This window comes from Diorhabda carinulata, chromosome 4, assembly GCF_026250575.1.
Source record: "Diorhabda carinulata isolate Delta chromosome 4, icDioCari1.1, whole genome shotgun sequence".
NCBI classification, from domain to species: Eukaryota; Metazoa; Arthropoda; class Insecta; order Coleoptera; family Chrysomelidae; genus Diorhabda; species Diorhabda carinulata.
Window position 1 is genome coordinate 19,360,961 of NC_079463.1, and position 20,575 is coordinate 19,381,535.

General features: G+C 30.8%; 1 protein-coding gene across 4 annotated transcripts in view; it reads left to right on the forward strand.

Annotated features, from left to right (window-relative positions):
• The window catches only part of LOC130892712 (extended synaptotagmin-2-like), a 117,812-nt gene that overhangs the window by 27,580 nt on the left and 69,657 nt on the right, over positions 1-20,575 (forward strand). For all 4 annotated transcript variants that reach the window (XM_057798276.1, XM_057798277.1, XM_057798274.1 and 1 more), the window contains one exon: positions 5,845-5,962. In XM_057798276.1, coding sequence (XP_057654259.1) covers positions 5,849-5,962 — 114 coding nt within the window. In that variant the 5' untranslated portion in view covers positions 5,845-5,848. The remainder of the gene's footprint in view (positions 1-5,844; positions 5,963-20,575) is intronic.

Below are 20,575 nucleotides of genomic sequence, written 5' to 3' on the forward strand. Positions count from 1 at the left end.
TTAAGTCCCACAACATGTAGGCTACGGTCATATATTTTTGACTATAGGTGATATTTCCTAAATATACAGAGTGTTTCAAAAAAGGTGCTATAAATTTTGAATATGTTCAGTCTGTCTGTAAGTTTTATAGATTCCACTTCAACCCCATTGAAGTATCATCAATAAAGCATAAATATATTTATCTAATTTTGTAATTATTATGGTATAAGATAAGAACTAATATATAAAGAAGCCTGTGAAACTAATATTTTGTTCATTCAACTGATATTCGTCTAGTACGCCAGTCAAATTGGTGTAAGTAATTGTAAATTTAAATTATTAAATCCTCAGTTTGCTAAATAAATTGTTTTTAAAAAAGCGCAAAGTTATTATTCTTTTTAACGCTCGTTTATCTTTGTCTGACAATTTCGATTTTCTTACGTACCGGCGTTTAGGGACAATCGAACCATTTGCTTTATACAAGCGAACTATATTTCGAACACTGTATTTTGACATGTTTATAACTCTCTCAGAGTTCTTTTTCCCATTTTGAATAAGTTTATTATGATTAATCGAAATTTTTCATCAATAACTTTTCCTCTATCCATTTTAAAAATTATACTCACCTTATTACTTAAAAAATCTATCTATCACTTAAAAAAAATATATTGTAAAAATATGACTTACTACAGCCTACTTTATTATTTGCGTATTTTAGACCTAATGAAACTTTGTACACAATTTTTGGAAACAATGAACCCTTGTATATGCATAAAAAATTATTATCAACAAGACCTATCTATTTCCATCATATTAAATATCATTCAAAATATTTGACAATATTCATCCAAAACCTATTTTAGACGTAAAAATAAAGTTTAAAATATTTTACTAACAGCTACTTTTTGGCATTTTAAAATAAAGTTTTTCTAAGTAGACCAACTGAAATGGGACGGGGTTCGTAATATAAAATTAAATTTGTAATGTATCTGTATGAATATTTCTTTTTTTAAAGTTCCTTTTGACATGAAAAAAGTATAAACTTTAATCATTGTTTAAGATAGTATATCACTTTCATGGAAACCTTGATTAAGACATTAAGAAGTTAACTTAAGTTTATCTATAATTCTTTATCTTGGGAGGTAACTGCATGATGTTAAATTCAATAATAACTGAATAAATTTATTTAACTATATTAAAGTTGTGTACTTACATTTATGTCTTTATGTTTATATGTTTTTGTAATTACATGTAAATTCTATGGATATATACACAACGCATTAGTGGCCAGTGAATTAATCAGGTCCAGTGGCCACTGGTCACTTCCTAAATTTCTAAGTCTTGAATTTAGGGGGTTTGCTTAGTAAAAAAATTTCGTAGATCCAAGATCCAAGACACATTGTTAACGATTTTGCCGCAACTACTGGCAACTTTATATTGTAATATTATACGAATATGTTTTGGAAGCTGATACATCCAATGAACTTGTTTTTATGTCTGATTCTCATAGAGGGCGTTAGTTACACGGTTCGTACCAAGTAGTATTGATCATAACTTTTTCAATATTAGATTTATTATATTTATTAAGCAAAATTTCAAGTGAACTTAAACTTAAACATCAACAGCTTTATCATCAAGTATTGATAAAGTTATTAATTATTATTATGATTAATTATTATGCATTATGTGAATTGAAAATTTTTTCTCTCGTAAACCCCATCGATAAAACGGATACATTTAAAAAATTGGGACTGAGGGCTTTTTGTTTCTTGTAACGTTTCAGAAAAATCCAGTATAATCAATAAGGGATCTGGTTTTTCAAAGTTAAATAAGTATGGACACTGAGCTATTGGGGGCATTAGTATGAAACAAACAACAATTTGATGATCGTGTATTGCGGTTCTGGGACTCAAATTGTTGTTTATTTCATACTAAGGCCCCCAATAGCTGAGTATTTGTTAAATTAGATATTGTTTTTTGTAATTTTGAATACACTGACATGTTATTAACCTTAGGCGAATGTTTAAAAAACTCTAGTGCAGCTGTTACGCGTTGTACAGAGAAGTTTCCTCGAAGAAACCAAGTATAAATACATTTAGAACATCGTTGTCGAGAAACTGGGAATGTGAGACCTAAAAAAATAAACTCTGGTAAAAATAAATAAATAATAAAATAATTAAATTTAGTTGATCGAAATCCAACAGTTAGCGTGAGGAATGTAGCAAGACAAACAAATACGTCTTCTTCAAGTACTTGGAGGATACTTAAACAGTAACAGCTACATTCTTATCCATCCAGTAGAAAAAATGTGTATATTTTTTTTTCTTCAGTGCCTTCCATCTTGTAATTTTTTTACTGAGAAAACCCCAAATATTTTTCAGCTTTCTATATATCGTAGCGGATCACATTTTAAATCATTACTGTTTTCCACTTAATTTATTAAAAAAATTATAAATTATGGTGTTCATTTTTTTCTTTGCAGCAAAATAGAGATCTCGTCTCGTTTAGCGTTAAATCTTCTACTATCTCGAATAAGTGATTGCTTAAAAAATCCAGGTACATATCACCATTTATATTTCCAGGTAGAATGTGATAACCTATTAATTTGTTACCTAAAGCTGCTGCCCAAACATTAACTATCCTTTTGACATCTGGATTCTCATCACACCTGCTTTATGGGAGTTAAACACACCTTGTCGCGTAAAAGTGACCTTTTAAAAAATTGGAATTGAGAGCTGTCATTTCTTGTAATGTTTAACAAAAATCCACTCGAACCGGTAGATCGCCTGGTAAGAGCTCTTGGAGAATATAGCTGTTGCTCTTTAAGTATCCTCCAAGTACTTGAAGAAGATGTATTTGTTTGTCTTGCCCCCAAGCGCGGATCCAGGGGAGGGGTCATGACCCCCCCTAAACCCTGATTAATATCCATGTCAGTATGTATATATTAGCATAGTTTAATTTTTTTAAAATTACTTTGGTAGAATTGTCATTGTCTACTCTCCTTAGACCCTTAGCCCGTCTACCTTCAAATGCCTAATAAGATGTAGTTTTGAGTTAGAATTGATAAACGTTATTATAATTATTTAATCAAATCAAAATAGACTCAATAAAAACATTTCGCATTATTTCTCAGTTATTCAACTGTAATGGAGATGAGGATGAGGAATTGAGGTTTTAACTAAAAATTGCGTAAAATTCATCTTTATGCTGTCAAAAACAACGTAATTAACTTATATTTTGTGGGTGAAAGGATTAAAATACCATGTTTTGTGGGAGAACTCGTCTTAATACTAATGACCCCACCTTTGTCGAAACCTTGGATCCGCCCTTGCTTGCCACATTCCTCACGCTAACTGTTGGATTTTGATCAACTAAATTTGAACTAATATTTTCTTTATTAATGGTTCTTGTCATTAAATGTATTTATTTATTATTTTTCTCTGCAGCTTAATTTCATACGAGCAATTACCTCCTAAATTTTGTCACATGAATTTAGAATCATCCTGTATATTAGATATATTCAACTTACTATTTTCAGTGGAAATATTAGTTGCAACTGTAATAAATAAAAGATTAATATCAGCAATAATCATAAATTTACACTATAGTTTATAAGGTATAGAGTAATAAAACCTCATTAGGTATGCTAAGGGACTACAGGGTGACCTAAATTTACTTTCATAGTTTGGCATTGATTTCATTGCAAAATTCTTTCTTTTTATCAAGAGCAGATATTACTACCCGGGTTGGGGTCAATATATTATTATTAACCTATTGTTATCCATTCACAAACACTGAAAAAAGTGTTCCAAAGGCATGCCGGTAGGAAAGAATTTGATTTTAACAGAATAAAAATTAGGCATTATGTACATAGTATTAGGTACACTTATTTTTTATTGAAAATTAAACAAACACAATATTCTTCATCATCTGAGGAACTGTCATCTCCTCTTGTCGTTATAATTAACGGGTCGACGGTCTGATCGATCAAGTAGTCAAGATCCTACATTTTCTACTCTTCTTTAATGACTTGCTGGACTGCTTTTCGCCAGTTCTCTGGTGTCACCTCCTTAATGGCTTGATCAGACAGTGGTTTAACGTCTTTCATTTTAAATGTCGTGTTGTGTCTTGCTACAAATCCTTTCACTTGCGCCCATATAAGTTCCATAGGATGTAGTTCGCAATGATATGGCGGTGTGCGCAGCACACTTACACTATGTTTTTCTGCTATATCTTCCACGGTGTATTTCATAAAACGATGTTTGTGTAAATTTGCTATAGTTAATAGTTTTTTTTTTATGAAATTATCTTCAAATTTAATACTTTTGGTGGTTAACCAGTCAATAATTTCTTGCTTTCTCCAAGATGAGGTTGGAGTCTTCTCTATGTGTCGAGAATGATAACTTGCGTTATCCATTATTACTACTGAATCAGTCGGAAGATATTTTATTATTTTACCAAAATAGTCTTCAAAAACATCCAAATCCATGTCCTCGTGGTAATCCCCAATTGGCATGACTAAAAGGTTAGCAAACCTTCTTTTAAAAATCCCTCTTCGCTTCCAATATGGACGATTATTAGTCTTTTCCTTTCACCTGAAGGCACCTTAATACCCGTTCCATGAAAGCTTGGCGAGCACTGGTTATATTTTTGTCTTGCCACATTTTTGGTACCGTATAACCTTCATTAATCCACGTCTCATCAAGATAAAAGATTTTCTTCTACTCTGTTCTGTACTGCTTTATACTTCTTAAGTATTTTCGTCGCCAGCAAACAATTTCATCGCTTTCCAGTAAAAGTAATTTATGGTTATGCTTTTCCCAAGCAAAATCTATATTTCTCAAAGTGGTCCATAAAAGTTTTTTAGTTATCAACGGAATTCTGTCATCCTGGCCAAGCTCCATTAAAATCTCATCTAGGGTGGGTATTTCTCTTTTAAAATCAAAAAAAGAGTGAACTTTTCTTCGAATTACACTTTTGGTGTCTTCATCAAGGACTGGTCTGTCTCGACTTTTCTTGAGAGGTTCCACTTGGCCTGCTATCTTTCTCCGCCGCAATAATTTAAAAACGGTGTCATTCAGTTATTCGGGAACATCGGTCGACGGTTTCTTGTACATTGTACTTGTACCTAAGTAATCCCTACACAATCTTTCGATATTGTCACTTCAGGCCAGAAAACATTCTTTTCCTAATTCTCTTACGCAAGTACTTGAAATTTTAAAATTTCAAACGATACTATTTCAAGATCTACACCTATGGCCGACACCGTAATTTAGTCGAACTGGACGGAATTTCGTATTTTATTACTTTATACCTTTCTGAAATAGTTCAAATTCCAAAATAAGGAAAAGCTTCCTAATTATTATTCAAGTGCGCATGCAGAGAAAATTAACACAGTTCCGGATAGCTAAAGCTAATATTAAATGGAATATACAAACTTAACATAATATAATATTCCTCAGATTATATCTAAATAACGTGATCAAATTGTATACATATTGACCACATGTAAAGATACTTATTAACTACGGGCTCAATATAGTTATCGTATCAATATATTAAAAATTAATTCTACTGAATGATGTGTCTATTAAGATTCACAAAAATTACACAGCAAATATTTTCATTAAATTTATGTAACGCTACTGGCACGCAAACATAAATTCTGTGAGACAAAAATCAATAGTTTAGACACCAATTCACAAACATCCAAACGCCGGTTATTCTGTTTACCACTCCTAAAACCGCTATCACCTTGCAGTATCTACAAAAAGTCGTATTATTATAATTTAAAAGTTTAACCTCACCTAGACCTCTCTTTTGATTAACTACCTACATTTAATAATCATAATGGGTTTTTTAAAGGAAAATGGACAGTTCGAGCAAAGATTCTGGGCATCAAGGTGGCAGTGCGTTTATAAATGAAGAGACAGAAAAAAAGAAAATGAATCCCAAAGAAATCGTAATTAGTTTTGCCAAAAAGGTGAGTCGTAACAAATTGTATTATCTACTTATACATTTATTTATAAACAAAAACGTCACGCAAATTATATTTTTCGGTAAACAAATTTTATTTTTAAAAATTTATTTGATACCAAAATTACAATTATTGAATGGTTACAATTAATCTCTCAAGCGAATTAACTATAAACATTACCAAGTTGTTTACAATAATTCATATTTATAATAAAATAAATGTTGATGAAGTGTTTACGATATTTAATACAATTGCGTTTTATAAAAATGTTTTTCTAGAATTTTCTTCATGTAACTCCTACATCCCTAAGAATGAAAAATGACGGAGGTATTTTTCATGTCTTGTTGTCTTCTTTCTTCTAATTCGATGGTTTCTTTCTTCTAATTCGATGGTTTCTTTCTTCTAATTCGATGGTTTCTTTCTTCTTTTCTTCAAATTTCTGTTTTCTTACAAATTTACTTTTATATATTTACGAATTAACCATAATGTTATTAAAATTACACTAATTATTATTATTATAGTAAATAGTCCAATCGATACATGGCTTTGCGGATTATAAATTTCATGAATTGGTTTTATATTACTAGCACTTTTATTGATTTCGTATAATTTGTCAAAATCTATATTGGTTAAATTTGGAGATTTATAAATTTGATTATTTAAAAATTTGAAGTTTAATTTTGGTAATATCGATTTTCCTTTTTTGATTTGTATATTAGTTGAGAAAATTTCACTTTCTATTTGAATACTGCAGTTCTTTGGAATTTTTACAATTGATGGATAACTTATTTTAAAATAACGGTCCAAAACGCATTTAGAAATCACTTCAGTTTCTGAATTTGGAATTACTAAAAGTTCGTTATTTGTTACTTGTTCCAATATAGTTTCTTTAAGGTTAATTTCACTAACAACACAATTTTCACCAGAGTGTCCGTTTAACAGTTCAATAGTACAATTGTCTTTTAACTTAAATGTTTCTTTACAATAATATTTTTCTTCTAATGCTGGACATTCTTCTTTAATAAAATTGACTTCTTGATTTCTGGCCAACTAAGGTTGAGGAGGGATAAATATCGTATGATTTTGGATTACAGGATATAAATGGAAAAATTCATAGGTTTTAGGTTTAAGGATTGGAACATGGGTAGCAAAAATTATTTTAGATTTAGAAAAGGTTACTTGCGAACCAAGAAAGAGATAATACGTTAAAATATTATTAAATTTTGGGATTTGTTTTTCATTATTAATAGTACTTAAATATTTCATCATTTCTAAAATTTCTTGACTAGATATTACTGAACTATGAATCGTATTTAATTTAGAAAATGTTATTGCGTTTTCAATATTATCAATTAATGTAATCAAACTTTGACAATCCAGATTAATCTGTGAAATCGTACTGTGAAATGTTATAAAATTATTTAAAGTTATTATTTTATTTTCTATCGAAATGTGAAATTTGAATAAATTCTAAATCTATTTAATATATAAAAGTGTGTTTAGTATATATCAGATTACTAATTCCTAAATTAATGGGTAATAACAAGTTATTTACTTCCGTAATTTCTATGTCTTCTGTCCTAATCGTCTTGTAAAGTATTAATATTAATACTGTTGTCAGCGTCATTATTCTGTAACAATTTTTTCTGCATCAATTTTTGGTTTTCTAATTATGTTTTTATGATAAGTTCCTTCATTTGTTTCTAATAATATACCAGATTCTTTTACGATTTCTGCCTTTTTAAATTTATGTAATTTTTATCTCGGAATTTTGTTTTTATATAAGCTATGTCTTGATTTTCATAGGAAGCTGAATCATTTCTATTTTCATTTCTCTTATTTATAATTTTTTCTTTAATATTAGCATTTCTATATTTAATTTTTTCATATAATAATTTTGACGTTTCTTTATGATTTTGTATATAATTGGATATTATTAAGTGATCGTCTAAATCAAATGGATCGGGGTTGTTTATATGACCTTTAATAATTTCAAATGGTGTAAATTGCATTACAGAGTGAATTGAATTATTATATGCCAATATTGAATGTTTTATTAATTGATTAAGAGTTAAATCTTTGTTATTTTCTTTTATGTATCTGAAATGTTCAATAAGACTAGAGTGAAAACGTTCTACAGGTGAATTGGAGCTACTATTCTTTGATGTTGTATAATGTAATTAATTCTATTTTATATAGTTTGCAAAAATCTTATAGGTCGTTGTTCTTAAACTCTGAACCACAATCAGCTGTAATTTTATAAGGTAAATCGTGATTAGTAACATAATTTAATATATTGTCAACAACTGAGGTTTCATTCACACTTGACATTGAATATGCTTGACCTTAACGAGAAATAGATACATTTTCTCGTTATTGTTTAGTATGAAAGATTTATTATCTTAATAACATTGATATATTAAATCAAATTTAATTGAAGGGTTTATATTATATTTATTCATTTAACACAATTTACAATTATTAATAAAGTTTTCTATGTCTTGTAACATTTTAATTTTAATTTCATACTGGCTTGTTTCTAAAGGATACACACTAAGAGGCTAATTCAAAATTATATAAATTGTCTTAAACGTTTCATTTATGTTACATTGATTATAATTATTTTCTTTTTTCATTAGTTGAATAAACAAAGTTATGAAATACATTATTAAGCTTCTTATATATATATTCTAATTAATAATAACTTTTTATTATTATTTTTATTATTATATATATTATTATATATTTAAATTTTATTATATATTATATAATTTTAATGAATGATAATATTTATTTTTTCAAAATTGTTCTTCTATTATCTTTTTATTTAGTATCACATTTAATTTTCTATTGAAATATTTTAGACTTATTTCAGTATTATTTCCATCAAATTCTTTGTTAATTGTTTCATAATTAATCTCAACTTCGTCATTTTCATTAGTTATTTCTCTTTTATCAATGATATTACTTTGATTTTGTATATCCAATATAATTGTATTTAATTCAAGTTCTAGAATTTTCTTCATATAACTCGCAACGCATGTTACCTGTAATCTTTGGGTAAAGAGCATAGTACAAAAAACAGGGATCATTACCCGTGATAGTTTGTTTCATTATACAGGGTGCTGTAGGCGTTACAACATCAAGAAAAGGTTTCGGTCATATATCAGAAACTGCTTTGTTTGAGGCATTCATTGAACCAGAAACAAAAACATGAAAATTGAACTAATTAAGGAGTAGAACAAAAAGGTTTATCGCATATTTATAAAACCCTATATTTGATATTAGAATTTTCAATATATCTCCTCATATAAGGGCTAGGAATAATAGGAAATTTATGTGCTTATATTTGGGTTTTATGTATGGAATGCTTAATTTTTCTTGGAACTGCTTGTACGATTTTTATAACTTTTTGTGTGCAACGGTCTTGTGATACGACCAGTATTATGGTGTCATTGTTGTCAGATATTTCCTTTTTCCGGAAAAATAACGAGCTTTGTTATTTCAAATGAATATATTTTGTGTTTTCAGAAATCCTTAAGAAATACTGATTATTTTTTATGTAATATTCTCTATACCCAACTTGTTTAATTTGAATATTCTACAATAATTTATGTTTTATACAAATCTAATAACAATGTCTTGTGTCAGTAAGTCAGTAAAAATTAACGAAACTGATGCAATAAAATATTCATCCAAATCATGGGGCAGACAACCTACAACAACTGAAGACAAATCTTTAAATGTTTCTGTCATTTTAGAAGTAGATCCACATTTGTGAGTAGAAAAATTAAGAATTTTAGAAAACATACAGCGATTACAGCAGATGCTCAAAATGTTGTCCATTTACTTCAATACAAGAAGAAAAGCGATTTGTAAAACTTTGCAATGCATTGTGCAACATCCTTGACTGCTCAATTCTTCTTACCTCTTTGGTAATTCTATATTCCAATTCCTGAATATTGGCAGGTTTTGTTTTATAAACGATGTTTTTTAAGTGAACCCACAGGAAATAGTCTAAAGTATTCATGCCATCACTACACACGCATAGTGAGATGGGACACCATCTTGTTGTAGCCAAATATTGTCGTTTGGGATATTGTTATTATCTAATTTCTAATAATGAAGTTTTTTTTAACTGTAATTGAAAATACTTGAATTTGGCAATATCTGAGCCAACTCAGGTATAATACTATTTTCCAATAAATCTAAATACGCCAAGCCATTTAAGTGTTAGTAAGTCAATGAAAAAGGAACCGATTATTTTGTCGCTCAGCCCATCATTCTGTTTTTGGATGTTGGGTGTGGGAATCACGCATCCAACTAGGATTGTTACGTGCCAAGTATCTACGATTGACGTTTCCATTAATATAAAGTAGACTCATCGCAAAAGAAAACATTAATTAAAAAATTTGGATCGTTTTGATTGCAATATTTTTCCATCATTAGGTTTGCTCTTCACGTCTATCAAAATCGTTATCTTGAACCAACGTTACTTTGTATGGTTATGTATGGATGGAATTTATTGTCACGTAAAATTTCTATTACGGATGTTTGGGAAATATTAAGTTCCTTGGATATTTCTATAGTACTCAAGTGTGGATCGTCTTCTAACAGGACGCAAACATCTAATAGCCCAAGAGCTGGCGGCAAAAATCGCAAGGTCAAGTACTGGAACACCTGGCGGCGGCGCGATTTGTTGTATGTAAAATGACGACATGCTCTACAAGTGTATCGTAATAATCCAAAATTGGCAAGTTTATAGCACAAAAAAAACGGGAGAAAGTGGTCAGACCCGATTTTTGTGGACCGCGATGAGTCAGCATGCCACATAAGTTGTCGCCGGAACGATGTCGGTGCAAAAGCTTAGTAATGACTGAAAATTTCCGTACTGCTTTATTATTATGTATAATGTAATAAAAAAATAGTCAGACCACAAATTAATGGAACGGAGGTAGTCAGCAGTCGCTCAAAGACGGATATCGAGTACGCGCGGTTGTTCGGGGCGCCTAGGGACATATCAATTTCCTGCTTTATAAAATTACAAAATTGTAATAGAAAAAATTATTTTAATATAAATATAAATAATTTATTATTTTTTATAAAAAACATTTTTCGAAAAAAATTTAATTTTTGAAACAAAATTGGCATCGCTGTCGCTGTCTTGATTGTTCGTATCTGAATTTGTTTCTTGTTTCGTCGATGTTCTATTCTTGCTCACAAATCTATAAAGAAATAATTTATTATTATAAACAAGATATTTATTTAGAAATAAAATAATTGACATAATCATTTGTAAAAGTAAAGAGTTACAATTTAAATTTACCTGCATTTTGATTTGGTTGAATGATTACGTCTTTCACGAACGTTGGCAATTGATTTCCTTCGAACTAGTCGGCCATCAACATCTTTCCAACCATTTTCTGTTGCCAACATATTAGTTAGAATCTTGTGAGCATTCCTCCAAATATTAGAAATGTAAGTGGCAAGTTGCAAATGTTTTCTAAGCTCCGCTTCGCATGGCGTTAGACTCGAAGCATCAACATTCTTGGATTTTATTTTTTAAATAAATCTTCTTCATCTTTGAATGTATACGTTTTGGTAAACAATGCAAGTCGAGCTTTATTAACGGTATTAACTTTTTTGAGGCTATATAAACAGCAAACGAATTCCTGTATTTTATTAAATATTTGCGTAAAATTTTTTTCCACTATATTGCTTAATTCAGCGAAAGTTTGTTGAAATTCCAGTGATCCTTGTAGAATATTAAAAGGACGTTTCTTACCTTTTTTGTAGAACGACGGATTGTAATCACACCCAGTTAAGGAATGCAAACCTGGCAGAGCAGCGCAAAGAGAGTTTCCGAGATGGGAGTATAATTGTGTGACATTTATATAAAGTTTGTGATTCCCAACGCAGGCTTCGATCCAAATTTTGTAGTTATTGTCAACATTATTCATATTTGCAATCATTATAATCAAAATAGCAGTATACGAACATTTGATACATACATTTCATTCATTAATGGTTTGTATGTTGCAAACATTGTAGACAATTTTTGTCTCAGATTCGTCGTGCGCTGGGCAACTGAATGGCTCATCTATAGTTTTTTATTCTTCACCATTTAAAACTTCAAATTTGTAGCACTTATTAGAAATTTACATAGATTATTTGTTCTCCAATGAAATGGACCATTCCATTTTTTTCCCAATCTGAAATTAGGAACGACACTAAAGCTTCTTTGAACTTCAAATTACGAAGCTCTTTCACAAAATCTCCCGGACGATTTTGTTCTTCTCCAACACCACGGAGAGTATGCTCAGTGTCTTTTATTGACGGCGAAGATTATAGCGATGGTTTTTTGCATTTTGCTTCAGTAAGGATTGTAATATTTGTTTAGAAATATTTCCGAATGTCAAAGGTATATCTTTCAGTAAGTACAAAAAGAAACCATCAATTACAATTATATCTAAGTAAGGAGAGGATATGTGCTTTCAATTTGAATTTTCAGTATCTTCAATGAAGCCGACTTATCTGTTTTGCAAATTGTACCGTCAAGATGACATAAAGATAAGGACACTGGCGTTAATAGGAATGATAAAACGCTTAGACGCCACACTAAACGCTTCTCAAATTGAGAGAAGCGCGGAGGGGAGACTTTCTAGAATTTTCGAATTTCTGTTCCAGGTATACAAACAGACCCAGAGGCTGTTTGAATCCCACCACCGGGTATATATATATATATATATATATATATATATATATATATATATATATATATATATATTACATGTCCAAGGCTTGGAATCGCTTTACAGCCTTTATCCATCTATTTTTGTTCATGGCTAACTAATACGTCAGTTCTCTATTCCTATTCTTTCTTAATCTTCTCTTCATGCTTCTATCCATTTTTTCTATGGTCGCCCTCTTTTCCTTTTTGCTTATTCTTCCCTTAACAATGATCTTTTCACCCAACTGTTTTCGTCCATTCTGGCTAGATGTCCCATCCAACGAGGTGTTTTTGTTCTGACCATATATCCCATCTCAACTTGACAATTCAGTACTCTGTGTACGTTCTTATTCTTCTCCACTCGTTTTGCTCCCGCTCTCTTCCGAAAATCCTCCTTAGTACCTTTCTATTTTATTTTGTTCTTTTCTTTTTTGTTCATGATCCAACACTCACTACCATACAGTACCGTTGGTTGTATAACTGTCTTGTAAATGCGTAATTTGTAGGCTGTTGAAATATCTTTTGATCTTAATAGTCCTCCTAGGGCTCCAAACGTTTTATTCCCTCTCGCCAGTCTTTTGTCGATTTCCCAGGATTCATCTCCTACTTTGTCGCTGCCACATCCAGGTATTCGAACTTCTGGACTGTATCAAATCTATACTCCTTGTTTTGCTCTGTCGTCACTTTCAATTGGTTGCAACTATTCAGATCCCTTCCCTTCTCCATATATTTGGTCTTTTGTTCATTTAGGCGCAGTTCATATTCTCTTGCTTTCTCTTCAAAGAGTAGATCCTTTTTCATTCTACTTATAAGTACCACATCATTTGTGAAATCAAGGATTTGTGTTTTGGTATTGTAAACCATTCACTGCCACTACTTCTCAGCATCATTTCTAACACACGGTTAAACAGCACTGTTCTTGGTGGGTCTAACCTTGATTTCAACCTCTTTTTGTTTCAAACTTTTCCGATAGTTTTCTTCGACAGTTACTTCATTCTCGGTTTTATTCAGTGTCACTTTCACCAAATGTAATATTTTCTTAGGTATTCCGAGTGCTGCTAGCGACTGAAACAAATGTTTTCTACTTATTGAATTATTCGCCTGCTGGAAATCCACAAAGAGGAGATTCAGGTTTAATCCTTGGTCATAGCTATTGTTCTGGATTGTCAGTATGAAAATTTGATCACTAGTTAACTTCCCATTTTTAAAGCCCCCCTGAAACTCGCCCACTTGTTCGGCCAAGTATTTGCCTAATCTATTTCTTATAATACTGACTAGAACTTTGTATACGACTTCCTACAGAGTGATAACCCTATAATTCACGCAGTCTTCTTATGTACTGAGTAAATAATTGCTTTATCCCATTGGTTTGGCATCTGCTCTTGTTCCCATATGTTTTTAATCAAATTATATATTCGCTTTCTTAAGGGTTCACTACAATACTTTATAGCTTTATAGTGTTTCATCTACCGAGACGAGTTCATTCACTGTCTCCTCCCCACAAACTCATCTTCTTTGTTACCTCTTGCTCCATCGTTTAGCAATTCATTGAAATATTCTCTCCACCTGTCCAGTTTTCCATTTTCCCCCTACGAGTGAGCCGTCTTCGTCTGTAATATTTCTGTCCGGTCTTGTTTGGTATCTTACTCCTTTTTGTCTCTTGCTCCAAATTTCTAATGTCTTTGTTTATGTCATGTTCTTTGCTTTCTTCCTTTCCTGTGCATAATTCTGTTTCAATTCATTTTTTGGGTCTTTCAAAATTCTCTGTTTTGTTTGGTTTCTTCCTTTTAATGCATGTTTTCAGTCTTCATTAAACCTTTGTCTTCTTCCCCACTCTTCCTAGTTGTTGCTGTATCACATCCTTCATTGTTTTCGTAATCTCTGTCCACTTCATCTCGATATCCTCTCATGTTTGTTTGGTTTCCAAATTTGTAGTCATTGCATTTTCAAATTATTTCGCCATACTTTTATCCTTTAATGCATTTACGTCATATTTTACTAGATCCTGAGGCTTTCCTTTGTTCTTTGGTATTTTTTCTTTTAGTTTTATTTCCAGATCTAAGAAATATTCCATACAATATATTATGGTTCATTTAAACATAGTACATATAGAAACTTGTGTTTTAAAAATTTTACGCTATTGTATATTTAAGGCAGTTTTAATACAACTTTTATTCAAAACTTTACTTGGTATACACAGGTACTCGCAAAATGATGAATGAACGTGTAGGCAATATTTAACAATAAATGCTCTGTATGAAATAAATAAACCCAGTTTATATCTGGAATCAATTGAACTCTAAACATTGAAAGAATCTTTACTATGTTTTGTTTAAAATAAAGCTTGAGGGGACTATCCAATTTAGCCTTTATAAATAGTGAGTCGTCTATATTTATAAGGTCTCTAGTCAGCGAATGGTGAAATTTTTCAAAAAATTTTTCTCATAGCATCAACAACATCAATAACAGCTACAATCTTGAATTGTTTCCAGCCATACAGGATGTGCCAAAAGTAGTCAAACAACTCAAATATACGATTTTTTACTTGGAAACCCTATATTTGATAAAATTTTTCATGTATGTAGTTTTGCGTGCTTGAGACATGATATTTGTTGTTCCATTATTTAAATAATGAACTTCGTTTTGGCCAACATACTCTATTTCTTCCAATGAAACACCCAGTATATTTTTAATGTATTGAATAGCAAGCTTAATTCCACATTGCATTAGTGTTGTCTATGAAATAATTCTAACCGTTATGAAGTTATAAAGATTCGATCAACACCAACACAATAGCATTTCACTGAATTAGTTTTATTATTAGATATATAGAATAAACTAATCTTTGTTTTAATAAAGTAAAGTAAATATTTTACGATTTCTTGATAAATAGTAAGTTGTAGATTTACATTGTTTACATATTCTCAATGCGTTTAATGAATTGCAAACAAGTTAAATTTGTTAATTTCTACAGATTACTGAAAAAACAACAATTATTAATTTGTTTAGTTACAGAATTAAATATGAATTAACACAGATTATATATCTACAAAATAAAGCACGATGAGATGAATCGACATATTGATCGGAAACTAGTGAATATTTTTGAGAGACTTTGTAACCTGTGTGAAGTTATCCACGGATTTCTGTCACGAATATTTTTTACAACATAATAGATCTTCCAATATCAATTGCAGAAGACAGTTATGCGAGGATCAATCAATATTTCATAAATATACGCACGGCACTCATACCAAGTTAAGAAATGAAAAATAATGTTGATTTCACGTATAAAATTCGGTAAGCTTCTAACAAACCGTCAGTCCACGTGAATTCATCATCTTCACTGCTTACCAATGAAATCATCTAATCGTAAACATAAATACATTTCTATTGGCGGCAGCTGTCGGAAGGCGTATTTACACAATTTCTTCGAAATATTCCTGCCGGACAGTCTGCGATAAGCAGTGGTGTCGTTTGGTGAGATTCATTTAATTCATAAATTTCTTTAAATAAATAGAAATATGGCATTCTTTGGACCATGGGCGAATGAAGGCAATGAAATTTCACAGTGAGGATAAAGACAGGCATGAATTCAATATTAAAGATTTAAATATAAAAGCACAGCAAGTTATTTTAAATATATTTGATTGTTTAAAATATGAAAATAAATTTTTCATTTATCGAGTAGTCACGAATGGGGTTGCTGTGGATTATTCACAAAGCTCAAATTTTAGTAGTTAATACTTCCTTACTATAGAGTTAATTTTACTAGCAAAAATTCTCTTTAACTTTAACTAATAAGGGAGCCTATTAACAAAAAATTGTAAGTATTTTTTATAACGCAAAAAATTCATAAACTCATAAATTTTCTTCAACTATTGTGAAGGATAGGTACTTATAAGGAACCTATTACCAAAAATTTTTTATGTAAGTATTTTTCTGAAAAAAATATTTATAAAAATAATAGATTTTTAAAATGAGGTATCTACGCCTATGGTTGATCAAACACAATTGTCGGCAAGGGTTTCGAACCCGTTTTTATAATCTGCAATTGATATTAGAAGAGCTAAAACTGAACTTTGGCGGACAAATGTTAAAAGATGATACATTGTAACAGGCTACATAATTTTACTAGTAAAAATTGTCTTTAACTATAGCGAAGAAAGTTTTTTTATAACGCAAAAAAATTCATAAACTTTACATTTGAGCGTTGTCGCGCATCATTCTTTTGAGATCGAAGCCGCAACATTTTTTCAAATTTTTTTCAACTATTGTTATGGATACTTATGAGGAACCTATTACAAAAATTTTTTTGTCAAATCATTCCATATCAATGGGAAATCTACTACTATCTATTCATCTTAATTTAGAAGATACTGAGAATCTATGTAGATTTGCCATATAAAAATGTCGTGATTTGTTCTTGGCGTATTTTTTCAAAATGTCTTATTTCTTGCATTTTTCGGTTAGCACTCTCCTGTGTGGAATTTCTCGACAAATTTAAAAATTTATTTAGCAGATAACCTATACCATTGGTTAGGTTAGTTTTATTCGATATTCAAGTGTCCTTTTCAATAGTTGAAAAAAATTGCGCGTCAGCGCTGGAACGTAAAGTTTATGAAATTTTTGTTGGCGTTATAAAAAATACTTACATCACAATTTTTGTTTCTTTATTTTCTAATTAGGTGAACCTTGTAGTAGTTTTTTCGAGCACTCGTTTCAGTCAAAATATTGTTAAATATTGAATTATTAAATTTATTGACGGATGCTACAGAAAAAACGAATTTTTTGGAAACAAGAAAGTCAAACATCACCAGAATTTGCCTAAATAACGCCTGAAGCATTTTCTTTTTTTGCATTGGCTTAAAGTGAATTATAAAATTTTCATGAAAACTTGATTCTGCGTTATTTTCTGAAAATTTTCCATGAAATGTTTTACGCGTTATACAGACAACTGCGGTCATGTTTGATCTACTCTGTTTTTTATCAAAAATCAATTTTTCTATCAACATTTTCTTTTTACTCTAGAGCTCTAAATGCCTTTATGAGTTTGAGAATATTGGGGTTTTAGTATTTTTACTCTCTCCATTAATCCATTTTTTTTTCAATTTTTGCCGTTTTTTGAGACTTAATGTGTTATTATTAATGTATTATTGTTCTTCCCTTTCTACCTCCTTCTTGGGCTACTTGTTCCAGCCAAGTTTCTTTCCTTATATTTTTATGTCTTTTAGCTTCTGTCACTTTTCTTATCAGACTTTGTGGTATTATTCCCGTCTATCCTCGTTTTCTCTGCTATTTTCGTTAGTTGCTTAGTCTCCGTTGCTATTTTATTCTATGCCTCCTTGTTCTCTACCACAGTTTCACTTAACTATTTCTATTTTAGATTGCCTTGGGATCGCCTTTTTGCTCTGCTCGCTATCTCTATGTCTATTTGAAAATGACTCACATCTTTTCAAATGTGGGTATTTTATATATTCTTTGTTCTTCCATAAGATAGTTTTCAAGTTTCTACTATCAAAAAGATACGATGGCTGCTACTTAAGTTGTGAGATATGGCAATACTGATGTGAATATGTCAAATCTGACATTGCCTTCAGAAAGTTTGACAATTTTAATGGTGAACGTACTCAGCACGTGTTGTCATACGAGTGCTATTTGAGTTATATACAGATAGTTACTTGAAACATTCAAAAACACGTCAAAATATGGAATTAATCGCGAACATTTTAGGGTGATGGTTTTGTATGACTAAAATAAATTAAACCAACAGCAGTATACCGATCAACTCGTTTCGACTTTTGGTGATGGAGCTCCATCTCGAGCCAACGTGTTTCATTCGTTTGCCGAATTCAATCGTTGTCGCATAAAAAAGGGGAATAAATTTTAATAAACGTTTGTATCTTCCAACGACTCAAAAAAAGTATGAGAAAATTTGGAAAAATTGGAAAAAAGAAGTTAAGTTCTTTTCTACTAGAAAAAATTCAAATTTTTTTCCCAAATTTGTTACACTCTACCTACTACACCTCCACAATGAATTATTGTTTTAAGAACAGGTTATTAAAAGAAAAATTTTGAAATCGATCCCAATACTGAAGATTCGTCAAATATGCTCTGAAAAAAACAAAAATTGTGGCTCCTTAAATGCTAAACAAAATGTAGTAAAAGGCTCAATAACGTATAGGCTCATTGTTCGAGGTCTCTAGTCACGATATCTACTATTTTTAATGCTTCAAAATTACTCAGATTTTATACAAAGAAGAAAATATTCAAAAACGTATAAAAAACGTTATATACGTTAAAATGTCATATTTGACCTCTACTAATCGAATATCGTATTGAAAATTCGATCCTGAAAAATTTATCGGTCTATCGGTCTATCGGTCTATTGAAGAATAACCGCAATTTTGACGTATTTTTCACAAAAATGGGAAAGTGGGTAAATTTTCAATTTGGAATTTGGGGCACTTCTCAAGGTCGGATCTAAAAAGTAATTTTTAGAAGGAAAATATATATAATCGACCCTAAGAACATCAAACGTCACTTTTTCACGGAGGGTGGAACGTCAAAAATCGACTCCCTACCCCTCCTATGGCGAATTTCGAGGGGCTCCCGATCTCTAAAATTTTAATTTGGCATCATTACCCAACATACCAATTTTCATGCTTCTATCATTAATTGCCACTGCACTAAGCTTTTTTTATTAAATAACACCACCATTGACGTGGTTGAATCTGTAAAATTCTTAGGGCTTGTTGTGCATAATTTCTTGAAATGGGAGTTACATATTGCTGCCTTATCTAAAAAATTAATTTCCTCCTGTTTCCAAAGAACTGAACTTATCCACCTCCTTAACAGTTTATTATGTCATCATTGAGTCGCATCTCCGATATGCCTTTCCCTTCTGGGGTACGTGTGGTGCGACTCAATCTGAGCGAATCTTCAAACTACGAAAGAGAGCTGTTAGATATATAATCGAACTAAACTGTAGGGACTTCTTTAAAAGATTAAAAATCTGACTCTTCCTTCCTTATTCATCTTTGAATCCGTTTCCTGATTCGTAAGCACGCTTCTCCAATTTCAGAATGGTCGTTGCACAGATATCCATTTAGCGCGGAGCACGACCTTTACTTACCTACTTCACGTTCAGAATTAGTTAAGGCCTCAATATTTTACAATGCAAAAAAATGCACAATCATTTGCCAATTGAAATCAAATCGATATAATCTTTTCCCACATTCCGCAATAATTTGAGGGCATATTTACTGGAAAGTGCCCTCTACTCTGTAAATATTAATATTTAATTTCGGGTATGCTGTATACTGGTTTAATTTTGAAATGGACTTATATACTAATTGTTACCTATCACTATTACCTATAATTTTGTTACTCATTGAGATTTTCTTCTGTATATTGAAATTTTATTTGATTTGTATCTTTATTTAGTTATTTTTGTTTTTTAGTTTTTACAAGCTTTTGTCTACAAATTGTAACAATTTTATGACAATAAGCATTTCTCTCTCTCTTTCTCTTTCTAATTTTCATTTCTTCATAATATTTTTCATGTAACAGCTTACTTGTTGTTATTTTCAGTGGGTTTGGGTTCTTTGTTGAGAAATGATGAAGAAATGATGAAGAAATGATGAAATGATACTTGTTTTGATCAACAAAACTCTTGCTGAACAATCGTAGGATTGTTTCTCAATACTTAAAAATTCTATTTTTCATGTAACAGCTTACTTGTTAGGTGCCATATGGTTTTGACCCTAGTTTAATAATGATTAAAACTTTCTATAATTGTTAAAATCCATTAATGTTTCAACTATAATTTCATTATTATTCTCGTCAATATTACAACCAAATCGTGACATTTTGAAATATTGGATATT